This window comes from Choristoneura fumiferana, chromosome 13, assembly GCF_025370935.1.
Source record: "Choristoneura fumiferana chromosome 13, NRCan_CFum_1, whole genome shotgun sequence".
Taxonomy (NCBI): domain Eukaryota; kingdom Metazoa; phylum Arthropoda; class Insecta; order Lepidoptera; family Tortricidae; genus Choristoneura; species Choristoneura fumiferana.
Window position 1 is genome coordinate 18,465,697 of NC_133484.1, and position 13,256 is coordinate 18,478,952.

Below are 13,256 nucleotides of genomic sequence, written 5' to 3' on the forward strand. Positions count from 1 at the left end.
AGAGTACCGCGAGCGCCCCCGTTAGGGAGATAAGAATTTAGTGATACGGCATTATAATTCTATTTTTATCTGACTGCCCAAAAAGGAGGGTTATGTTTTCGTATAAAGTAAAACGTCGGAATAGAGGATTGTTTATCGAGGGCAGAAAAGCAAAATATTTTGAACAGCTTGTAAAAATATGAGCTTGCTTTAAAATTACGAACCACATGCTCTTATTCCTACGTATTGTAGCCGTGGTAACATATTTCTAAAAAGGTTTCAATAGATACCGACATAATTTTGCATTTGACTGTCTAGTAGTCTAGAACTCTGTTTCGTTACTTAAATTTCTCTCTAGCTACTTGTTTTTTTTATTATTTAAAGTTTTATTAAGGCAGTCTTTTATTATTTTTTAAACGTTATGCCTATCCAATTTATTAAAAGTGCAAACAAACCGATTTCATCAAAATTCTTGTATAAACACCCACTAGATCGAATCAATAGCAGGTGCTTTTTGCAGGTGGTAGGACCTTGTGCAAGGTCCGCCCGGATTGCTACCACCATCATGCTCGCTAATCCTGCCGTGAAGCAGTAGTGCTTGCACTGTTGTGTTTCGGCGTGGAGAGTGAGACAGCCGGTGAAATTACTGGCACGTGAGGTATCCCATCTTAGACCTCTAGGTTGGCAACGCGTCTGCAATACCCCTGGTGTTGCAGATGTTTATGGGCGGTGGTGATCTCTTACCATCAGGAGACCCACTTGCTCGTTTTCCATCCAGTCGAATAAAAAAAAAACACATTTATCTAAATTCGTGTATTTTAACTATAGATAATAGTTGCTAGCGTAGAGATGGTGGAAAATTAAACATTTTAAAAATCTTTTCTTGAATTAAAAAAATATTTACTGCTTTATGATTGAATAAACAGTCTTTGGAATTAAATCAAGTATTGTAAATAATAAAATAGACAAAAATACGTTGATCTATTCAATTAATAATAATTAGACGACCAGATGGCCTAGTGGTTAGATAACCTGACTACGAAGCTTGAGGTCCCGGGTTCGATTCCCGTGTCGGGGCAGATATTTGTATGAAAAATACGAATGTTTGTTCTCGGGTCTTGGGTGTTCAATGTGTAAGTATGTATCTATCTATATAATTATATTTATCCGTTGCTTAGTACCCAGAACACAAGCTTAGCTAAGCTTACTTTGGGACTAGGTCAATTGGTGTGAATTGTCCCGTGATATTTATTTATTTTATTTATTTAATCGATTTACTGAACAGATTAATTATTTTGCAATAGGTTTTAGGTTTTCACATCACTAAACGTCTATTGTCGGGTTAATGGCGTCTTTGTTTACGCTTGTCATAAATTTGATCGGAATACAATATACCTGCTATGATTGATTTACTAATGTGAATGCAGTCATATATCCATGTCAATTTCAAATTTTTTCGCAGCTCCTTGTTCAAATATGCGGAGCAACTCCTCACGTTCATATGCCCCTGGTGATACAGATGTCGTGGAAACTTGTCTGAGCAGATCTCAACCGTTTTTCCTGTGGAAATCTTCAAGAGCTAGGTCGTTTGTTTTTGTTTCCAACCAAATAATGGCCATGTATTTTTAAAGACTTCTAAAAATAAACTCGAAGAAATGCTTCTACTTCTATGGTAATTCTCGTTATAATCCTGTGATGTGATGGATGACAATAGAAGACCCGTAGTCTTCTGTTTGCCAAATGGTTTCTCTTTCCCGCCAAATAGAATGCAATTGGAAATTTCCAATTTATTTGGGTTGAAAGGTGAAGGGAGTCCGTGACCGATCCGCCATTTTAGTCAGAATTACCAAGGTAGCAGGAAACGGCAAGAGCTTTATCGATTTTCCGGCAATGAGAGAAAGAGACGGGCATGCTTCTGCAAGTTTCGCACCCCAACCCCTCGTCTCTAGTGAAAGCGGTTTACCACGTGGCATTGTTTTTCTTATAATATAATTTGCGTAAACTTTTACTTACGGATATTTACGAATAACTCCCGCGAAACGTCCCCAAAAATTACAGTGTGCATTTCACTAACAAAAAAATCATGTCTGTAATCCTAGTGGTTGTTGTAATTTTAACGCGCTAAGGTTACATTAGAAGCATTTATAATACTTAGACGTAAAGTTTTCTGCTCAACAATCTTTTTTTTTTTCGTTAGAACTTTCTGGATGGACCTTTCTGGATGGATGAAATCGGTACGTTCGTTCTCAAGTTATGGCCTGATCAAGGAAAATACGGACTCATATAATGTATACAAAGGTTCTCTATCGTTTGCCCCAATTTCATATGCCCGAAAGTATCGTTTTCTAGAATTTTCATTTGCCATAAAGTAATTTATTTATTAAATAGTAATTTCTTCAAAGTTTATATTAAACAAACCTAACCTAACCTACTGCATTCTATATGATGACATTTAAAAAAATCCTGAAAACAGCACGTTTCTATATATTATATGGCAAACTTTGGTATGGGAAGTGAAATTCGGGCAAATGAAATTCGGGCAAGTAAAGGTAAACGGTATACAAACTTTTCTAAGTATTGTGCATACATCTACGTGCATCTACATATAGGGTGGCAAAACCCAAATTAAAAAGTAAAATTTACATAGACAACATTAAATTAATTTAACTTCCCTTCATTTTCCCCACTTCAGATAAAAGTCGTGGGCTTGAAATTTCTCGAGGACACGATACAATACAAAGTGGTTTAACTATTAATAGCGAGATTACTTAGCCTCTTGATGACTCTACATCAGAATCAGTTCCGAACTCATTCATCACCGATAACATGAGTATGAGTACCATCTCAAGTGGCTTTGGTTTTCCTTGATAGAATAAAGCAGCTAGTTTTAATTTGGGTATTTGGCGCACAAAGACTCTTAAAAGATTTGCAAAAGCGCCTGGCCTGGTTGATGCAGTGGCATTGGAATCGGAGCGTACGCACCGTACGCAGCGGACGGATTTGTTGTTTTGTATGGATTTCTATTTCAGAAATGCCTACGCAGTGCACGCATCATAGAAATCTACACAAAGCAACACATCCGTCCGCTCCGTACGCTCCGATTCCGATGTAGTGTAAAGGTAAACGTCCACTTGTCGGTATCGTACGCATCGGACGCATCGCACGCAACGGATCGTAGTATTCTTTGTATAGAAACTCATATAAGTGCGTCCACCTGTCCGCATCGTAAGCATCGCACATTTCTATACAAAGCAACAAATCCGATACGTCCGAAGCGTACGATGCGGATAAGTGGACGCCTACCTTAGAGGGTCGGTCGGTGGTTATCTGTCCCAAAGAATTAAGCATAAGTAGCTTTCAACGAGGAAACACTGCCGGCACTTTGGGTATAAAGGAAGAAAGAAAGCGAAATCATATTTTATAATGCCACGGAGGCTATTTCTTGATTCGCATTAACCATTAGATCTTGCATCGTGGTTTCACTGACGTTTTACGAAGATCATCCATGCAAAATTTTACATCTCTCGACTGTGCAGTTGAGATTTTCAGATTTTACAAAAGATAAAGATTAATAAAGTTTAATTCAAATCCGTTCAGCCATTTTAACACGAAAGAGTAACAAACTCGCGCATGTACAGTCGCCATAAGATATTTCATAAACATCGATACATGAACTCTAATACCTTAATAATAGAGCGCATGTTGTACACACCTATTCACAAAGTTTGGCATTCCATCCACCACTAATTTATCCCGACGCAAAAATATTGAAAGAAAGAAAGAAGACATTTATTCATATTCACAAAGACACACAAATACAACAAAAAGGCATAGAAAAACAATAAAACCTGACCTGACACCTGACTTGATTAGAAACCCTACAGAAAACTGGGCAAGTGCGAGTCGGACTCGTGCACCGAGGGTTCCGTACACATTTATAGGTATGTAAGTAAACGGGAATCGTGTCTTGAAGATATTTCTCGCTTTTTCCGAGTGATTTAATACATCCAGTGTATGCAGAGCGCTACTCTTAAGCAAAATGTACGCAGTGTGGGGTCAGATTATATTGGTCAATGATATTTACAAAAAGACAGACAAAAAATCAAGATTTTCAGACTTTTCTAGTTGGTTGTGTTATACTCGTTGCTACCTTCATACCAAATTTCAAGATTCTGAGTTCACGGGAAGTACCCAGTAGGCCCGGTTTTGATTCCCTTGCGAGTTTTCAGCATAAACGGCTGCATCTTTTGATCGCGTTTTTGCGTTGTTAAGGAACGCGTTCCCGAGAAAAAGGGTCTTGACAGACAGACAGACGGACAAAAAGTGATCCTATTAGGGTTCCGTTTTTTCCTTTTGAGGTACGGAACCCTGAAAATAGCAATAAAAACTATTAAACGGGAATTTTCCATAATTGTCTTTCAACAAGCTGTGCATTTATCAATTTCATCATATATTCATTCGTGGGTACTAATACAATCCAGTATGTTTGTTTGTTGGTTTGTATACCTACCTACTTTTTGTGCATAGCTAACTCTGAGACTAATAAACAGAATAAATAGCTACCCGACTTGGTAATACTATGAATGCAAAAGTTTGTGCATGTATGTAGGTATGTTCGTTCAGCTTTCACTCTGAAATGGTCGAACAAATTGAAATGAAATAGACATGTCGTGTTGTAAATAGGCATCGGGTGGACTTTTGAGGTAACAAAAAAACTTCTGTTTATTGTAGACGACCGGATGGCCATGTGGTTAGAGAACCTGACTACAAAGCTTGAGGTCCCGGGTTCGATTGCCCACCGGGGCAGATATTTGTATGAATAATATAAATGCTTTTTTTCGGGTCTTTGATGTTTAATATTATTATTTATTTATTCCATATTATTATATTAATATTTATTCCACGGGTTGGGCCTTATGCGCAGCGCCGACCCTGGGGTAGAGCAAGAGGAGTGAGGAGTGGTCCTCAGCGGCGGCCTTAGAGAGTGGCGAACAGGGCAATCGCCCAGGGTCTCGCTCTTACAGCCCCCCCCCCCCCTCCGCAACAACCCAAGCAAATTTAAAAAAATATAGATTTTTTCACTATATTTTCGCATCTCATACTTTTCACGAAGGATAAAGGGCCTCGCAAAGATCTGCCGCCCGGAGCCTCGCAATGGGTAAGGCCGCTGCTGGTGTTCCAGTGGTGCGCCAGATGGCAAGGGGCGCTTCTTTCCAGCTTCCAATGCGAAATAAAATTATGATTATTTTCATTATGATGGTGAATTTTTTGAGAGGCGCGGAAGCGATGTAGACAATCTAGCTCTACCTTGATTAAGGGCTATACTTCGTTTTTTCAGCATCAAAAATAGGGTAAACAATCTTGACACGTATTTTTATTGAATTTTTTTTAAAAAAAACAGTAACTATTATTATAATACCAAAATAATGTAAATGATCATATTTATGACCTTGCTAATTGTTACTATTTGCTGTGTCTTATTATCATCATCATCATCAGCCTATATACGTCCACTGCTGGGCACAGGCCTTCCTCTCAGATCAAGAGGGCTTGGGCCATAGTTTCCCACGCGGGCCCAGTGCGGATTGGGACTTCGCACGCCACCATTGAATCGCTTCGCTGGTTTGTGCAGGTTTCCTCACGATGTTTCCTTCACGCAAAGCTCGTGTAAATTTCAAATGTAATTTCGCACATGAATTTCGAAAAAACTCAGAGGTGGCGAGGCCGGGTTCGAACCCACGACCCTCTGCTTGAGAGGCGATAGGCCACACACGGCTCGTGGCTCGACTTATTATTCAAAAGTTTTTTTTAAATAAAATAACACGTCAAGATCGCTTACCTTCTTTCTAGTGCTAAAGAAACGAATACGTATTGACAACTCTGATTTTGCCATATCTTAATATTATTATGAAAATATACATATAAAGATTAGTGTTTAGCGAGGAGACAATTGAAGGTTGAAAATTGGATTTATAGTGATTTTTTGAAAAATCTATAAACCTGTCTCTTTCTCAAACGCTTTTCTCTATCCAGCAAGTATGGCTGGTACTGCGTGTGACGTCACATGTCAGTATGTCTTTCTCTGTCTAATCTTGAATTTCAAACCATTATAACTTTGTTATTTAAATTTATAAAGGTAGCTTAAAAATTGTTTTTCTATTCGATAATAGGCATTGTGTAGTTTTAATTTATAAAACATATACAAAATAATCAAATACCGTTTTATAGAGTTGTGGCTGTTTACTTATGGCTACGAAATTTCGAAAGCTTAACCACTAAGCCATAAAAATTAAATTAGCACGGATACTTTATGAGCATGACTGTTCAGTTCATGCAAAGGATCTCGGGAAAATATAAATTTCCGTAGACAAAGTTGCGACCAATAGCTAAGCTAGCGAAGAAGAAAATTCAATAAAGAAAATAGGTTACCATTCATTGAGTAGTGAGCGTTCACGTCATATAGTTGTTACTGACACTCTTACACGCCGAACAGTATCTGCCTGGTAAACACCTATTCAGTAATAAAACAAAGTGATACGTATTAGTATATAAACTATGGTTGTTTACTGTTGAACGGTAGCTTAAAATGTGTATAACGTACTTAGTAAAGACATTTTTATGAGTCTCGATTTTTCAATTTTGGAATCAAAGTATCATGGTGTAGGATGCTGATTGTGTTTCGAGTTTAAAATTTTAAGTTAAAAGTTGTTAAAAATGGTTTCCTTTTCGCATCGACCTTCTGTGTTAAGTCGGAAATGTAGCTTTGATCAAGCTTTGGACTTGAGTGGTAAGTTTTTTGCTATTATACGTAATTGATTCATTACATTTTTTTGGAAGCACGGTAAGGGTCTCCACCACATCTATCGCCGCAGAATCAGCTTAAGCCGATCAAAAAACTATGGCCACGCAATAATACGAGCGAAAAGAGCGAAAGACTAAAAGACCTCAGAAGAAAATGCGTTTTATTCGATGAATGAATTTATAAATCTGTAATTTATTGTTAACTTGTTATTATTATTTCTTATTTTAGTGTTTTTACTTTGGCATTTAAATTATTACTGAATTATTGCCTAATGTATCAATTTTTAGATATCCTTGACATTTTGCCCATTATTATTTTTTAATAAATTTCAATGTGTTTTCATTCTGACGATCCCTTAAGGAGAACCAGTCTTATTTTAATTATTTTCATTCACATTACGCCATGCTTAGAATTTTATTTTTTATAATTATTAGTTAAATTCTTATAAACTGACATTTATCGTGTATGATGTATTGAATGAATAAATAAACTAAACTAAGACGTCGACGCGTCGGCTGCCGTTGGCCGAGCCGATACGAGCCGAACCATGACTCTAATTAGCTCTGATTGCGTGGTCATAAACGTTTTGTCTATCGGCTTTTGCCGACTCCGCGTCGGTCGATAGATGTGGAGACCTAAAAATATTGCAGTTCTCATCAACATCTTGGCCTATACTACAAAATTATTAAGTCCTACTGCGTGGCACAGGTCTCATTTCTGAATAACAGCCTAACACCTATTCAAATTGAAAGCATTTTGGTCTCTACCACTGATGCGCTAGATTTCCTTCCCCCAAGGATCTTCGAACTTTAGCAAAACATACAAACGTTTTTTTTATTATTAACATAATATTACCTACCGAATCGCTGAATCCAAATCTACTTTCTAATTACGCGTAATGTCTACCCACATATACAATAAGCATAACTTGTATTTCTCGAATTATTTGCATGTAATTTACTTTTCTGTGATGTAGGTATTTCTCATGTTAAGTGAATGTTAAAACTTATGAGAAATACTAAGGGGCTGTTTCACCATCCATTTATTAGTGATAACTGACGGTTAAATGTGATGCCGTCTCTATTTGTTTTGTTCGAATAGACGGAGACGGCATCACATTTAACAGTCAGTTAACACTAATCAATGGATGGTGAAACAGAACCATAATATTAGAAAATAAATACAATTAACTAAATTAAAGTAAAAAAAATAAAAAAACCGACTGCCTTAAAAATACTGAAACGAAGAAAACAAGTCTAGTGGGCTAGAACTTTGTTAAGTAGCTAACTTAAAGTTCAACAGTCGGGACCCATTAGGTACTAAGATTTTTTGAGCTAGTCACGATTTGAATGGGTCCCGCCTGTTCAACTTAAAGTTAGCTACTAACAGAGTTCTATCCCACTAGACTTGTTTTATTCTTTGTAGTATTTTTTAAACCAGTCGGGTTTTGGATTTTTTAAATTATTGTTTTCATCATCATCATCATCAGCCTATATACGTCCCACTGCTGGGCACAGGCCTCCTCGTCAGTACAAGAGGCTTTGTTATTGTTTTATTTCACATTTTTTTGATATTTCTGTGAAAATGGTATATTTACACTATTATAACCCATATTATATATTTAGATTTTTTTATTGAAAACTCACAATTTAATTACCCAGTGTCACTCGCGTCATCAAGACAAATCCAATGACGTATAATTTATCGAAATCTGGTCAGCCGTTGAGTAGTTAAGAGAAGACATAGGAATAGACATACATACATACGGGTCAAACACATAACCCTCCTTCTTCGCAGTCGGGTAAAAAAAGACGGGCGGTGTCTCGGTTTTCAGTGTATTCATTTTATTAACGCCTTGTATCGACCGGAGACTCGCATTTAGTTAATAGCCTTCTGAGTCCTAACTTTTTTAATGAGAGATAGTTCCTACTTAAGACCTAGACTTTGTTATTTTAAATATTACTCAACATTCTTAAAATTCTTCTTTCCATGAACAATTTGTGCTTTATGTACCTGCGAGTATGTAAATTCAAGCTCTCTCATTCTGAGAGGAGGCCTGTGCCCAGCAGTGGGACGTAAATAGGCTGGGATAATGAAGATGATGATGTAAATTCATCCGTTAATCTTAGGGGCTGTTTCACCATCCATTGATTAGTGTTAACTGACGCTTAAATGTGATGCCGTCTCCGTCTATTCGAACAAAACAAATAGAGACGGCATCACATTTAACCGTCAGTTATTAACACTAATCAATGGATGGTGAAACAGCCCCTTAGTGTTCATTTTCCTTTATCAAATACCTACGCAAGGAGTCACGAGGTTGTTATGTTTCAGGCTTCGGTAGATATAACATAGCCATGCTATCCTCCAGTTGTCTTCTGATCCTGGCAATGTACCTGGACATCTTCGGCTTCTCCGTGGTGCTGCCAGCTGCTGCCTGCGACCTTGGACTCACGACCAGCCAACAGGGGCTGCTCTCTGCTGTTCCTCTCATAGGTACGGTGAGGTCGGGGTAGGTACTTTGACTCATTGGAGGGCAACTTTTTGTCCCTAATTTAGGGTCTAATCCGTACTAATATTATAAATGCGAAACTTTGTGTGTTTGTATGATTGTCCGTCTTTCACGTCGAAACGGAGCGACGGATCGACGTGATTTTTGGCATAGAGATAGTTTCTCATAGTGCCGTATTGTTTCTCATGCACATTGTGATATGCCTGGCCAACTTATCATGAAATGGCGCCATTTCACGATATGACTAGGAATTTCGTGATCGGCCGCCGACATCTATAAACCGATACTTGCTTACGTAGAATCCTGCTTAAAGTAACATTCTCATCTTCACATTCTATCTCCAAGGTGTGATGCTTTCGTCCTACGCCTGGGGCCTCTGCGCTGACACCAAAGGTCGCCGGTGGACTCTCCTGCTAGCCATGCCCTTCGGAGCAGTCCTGAACCTTGCAGCCAGCATGGCTCCTACTTACGCCAGCTTGGCTGTTCTAAAGTTCCTGTCAGCTGGTTTGTAAGTATAGTGGATAGGTTTTTTAAAGACTGTTTCTTCTTTGACTTAAAACCTGCCAAGTAATTTGGCAGTATTTTAAATGACTTGGCCCAAGTTCAAGTTACTTCCTTAATTTAAAACCTGTCAAGTAACTTGGCAGGTTTTTAATTGCTTGGCCCAAGTTCGAGCTTAGCTTTAGTTCGAGTTACTTCCTTGATTTAAAACCTGCCAAGTAACATGGCAGGTTGTTAAATGGCTTAGCTTTAGTTCGAGTTACTTCTTGATTTAAAACTGCCAAGTAACTTGGCAGGTTTTTTAATGGCTTAGCTTTAGTTCGAGTTACTTCCTTGATTTAAAACCTGCCAAGTAACATGGCAGGTTGTTAAATGGCTTAGCTTTAGTTCGAGTTACTTCCTTAATTTAAAACCTGTCAAGTAACTTGGCAGGTTTTTTAATGGCTTAGCTTTAGTTCGAGTTACTTCCTTGATTTAAAACCTGCCAAGTACATGGCAGGTTTGTTAAATGGCTTAGCTTTAGTTCGAGTTACTTCCTTGATTTAAAACCTGCCAAGTAACATGGCAGGTTGTAAATGCTAGCTTTAGTTCGAGTTACTTCCTTGATTTAAAACCTGCCAAGTAACTTGGCAGGTTTTTTAATGGCTTAGCTTTAGTTCGAGTTACTTTCTTGATTTAAAACCTGTCAGTAACATGGCAAGCGTGTTTTAATGGCTTAGCTTTAGTTCGAGTTACTTCCTTGATTTAAAACCTGCAAGTAACTTGGCAGGTTTTTAAATGCTTAGCTTTAGTTCGAGTTACTTCCTTGATTTAAAACCTGCCAAGTAACATGGCAGGTTGTTAAATGGCTTAGCTTTAGTTCGAGTTATTCCTTGATTTAAAACCTGCCAAGTAACTTGGCAGGTGTTTTTAATGGCTTAGCTTTAGTTCGAGTTACTTTCTTGATTTAAAACCTGTAAGTACATGGCAGGTTTTTAAATGGTTGGCCCAAGTTCGAGTCAGACTCGTACACCAACGGTTCTCTTTTGTAAAGTATCTATGAATATCCGTGGTTAGCAGAGCCTGCTCCTAAGGAAAATGTACGTAGTGTGGATCATTTTAGATTGGTTAAGCAACCAGAAATACATAATACTACATAAATTTAGATCTTTTCAAAAATTTTATTATAATGTAAGAATATAAACTTATAGAAAATACAATCATATACCTAAGAGCTAAATAATAAATCTACTAGGTAATTTAAATAATATTATTTTTTATATATAAAAAATACCACTCGAATCGTCCTCGGCAAAGGTACCGTACTATACCAATAAAACGACTAGGTACTTACTTTTTACCAAATTGTAAGTTTCTAGGTCAACTAGATGTAGGTACCCAATATAGATATTGATTCCCCAGCATTTGTATGAAAACACCTTTTTTAATCCATACCAATATTATAAATGCGAAAGTGTGTTTTTGTAGGTATTTGTATGTTTTTCCGTCTTTCACGTCGAAACGGAGCGATGGATCGACGTGATTTTCGTATAGAGATAACGGCCCAAGAGTGACATAGGCTACTTTTATGCCGGAAAAATGCACAGTTTCCGATGGAAAACGCGCGATAACCGAATTCTAGCTACGCGGGCGAAGCCGCGGACAAAGCTAGTGACTCTATATTTTGATGGCGTTTAGGGCCTACGCTAGCTGACGCGGTTTGCACAGAGCGGGTGGACGCCTGTACCCCTAGTGTAAGTTTTCGGTTACAAAATACGTCTCGATCGCGTTCGCGTAAAATCTCAATTTGTACGGAAACACGAACATCGCAGACGTTCCGCTAGAGGCGCTGTTCGTGTTTCCATACAAATTGAGATTTTAACGCGAACGCGGTCGAGACGTATTTTGTAACCGAAAACTTACACTAAGGGCACGATTTGAAAAATACCTAGTATGAGCTGAGTTTAAACTGTGCGCGTCGCGTGCGACAGATTTACCTGTACACGCACCTGTAAGACAGGAACTCTTTAATTCCAGTACAGCATCAGCCAATGCAGCAGCCTTCGTGCTGGTGGGAGAGACAACGCCGCGGCGGCACCGCAGCCGCTTCATGTTTCTCATGGCCAGTGCGACCATGCTGGTGCAGTTCTTCATCTGTGGTAAGTGCAAGATTGTCTGATGACCATAAAGCACCGCGATTGTCCCGTAGCGAGTTGAGTGGTTTAGGGACCAGCTTATTTATAAGCTAAATTGAGGCAGCGTTTCCACCAGAGATGTGCGAGGAGTGTTGCGAGAAATGCGTCTTTCATGAACCAATGCAAATGCTCCATTTGTTAACTTGCTCCGCTCAGCTGTTTCCACTAGAGCTGTGCTCTGCGAGGAGAGTAGTGAGGGATACGACGGCTCCAGATCATTTTTTTTGGTCCAAAATGGCGATTTAGGCGGGTTCCAATCCTAAAAAAAAAAAAAAAAAAAAGGAAACACCCCACTTGGAGCGATTGGACGAGGTCTGAGAACGCTCCGTCCACTCCTTCCTGTCCATATGTACTTCACTTCTGGGACAATGGCAACTCCGAAGCACCTAATCATAAAAAGTTCGACCCGCGAACATACAAGCCGCGCGAACAATAGGCGCTCATTGTCCCTTTACTGCTCTCGGCTCTGGCGCTAGCTCTATTGTTCCACTCACCTGACTAGCGTACCTTTTTTCATTCACTTCTTTCCTTTTACTACCTGGGTTGCCGCACCTCTTGAGTTTTTCGAAATTCATTTGTGGCATTACATTTGAAATTTACCACGTGTTTTACGGTGGAGGAAACATCGTGAGGAAACCTGCTCAAACCTGCGAAGCAATTCAATGGTGTGTGTGAAGTTCCAAATCATTTCGTAACTTTAAGGAATGGCATAAATCTAACTAACCTAAACCTATCTTTTAGGCAATATAAATATATCTGAGCGCAAAAAAATCTGGTCCTCAAATATATGCAATAATAGGTAATTTTGTATGTGGAGTGGGCCAAATTTTGTGCCGCTGAGTATATGAGAAATAGTAAACTATTAAGATTGAAATTAAGAAGTTCGTAATGTTTGTGGCGTCGGCTCACATTAATGCTTTTCATTAGTACTTTATCAAAACAAATCGTTATTATATTGTTAAAGCACATACATACATACTTACTTTATGTTTTGAGTTATACCTACACTTAATGTTTTATTTAATTACTCCTGTCTTTTCGTCATACGATGCCAGTCTTAAAAATGCTGGTTTTAAACTTGTACTATAAGCCATCAGCGTCTTTATAACGCACGTTGAAATTTTAAAATTCTCATCTAAGACATCTCCAAATGCAGGTTTGAACTTGAAGGATCTAAGTGCATACACAGTGCTGATTCATGGTTTCCTTTTACCAAACACCACCGTGCACCGTCTTCTATTGTTAAAATTTAATTACTTCGTTTCTATTGACGCATGCGCCGCCTTCT

At 38.5% G+C, this 13,256-nt stretch overlaps 1 protein-coding gene across 1 annotated transcript in view; it reads left to right on the forward strand.

Annotated features, from left to right (window-relative positions):
* The first annotated feature begins 6,481 nt into the window (after nt 1–6,481).
* Nucleotides 6,482–13,256, forward strand: part of LOC141434533 (uncharacterized) — a 21,872-nt gene continuing 15,097 nt past the window's right edge. The window contains exons 1-4 of the mRNA XM_074096953.1: nt 6,482–6,766; nt 9,116–9,277; nt 9,639–9,801; nt 11,811–11,932. Coding sequence (XP_073953054.1) covers nt 6,694–6,766; nt 9,116–9,277; nt 9,639–9,801; nt 11,811–11,932 — 520 coding nt within the window. The 5' untranslated portion in view covers nt 6,482–6,693. The remainder of the gene's footprint in view (nt 6,767–9,115; nt 9,278–9,638; nt 9,802–11,810; nt 11,933–13,256) is intronic.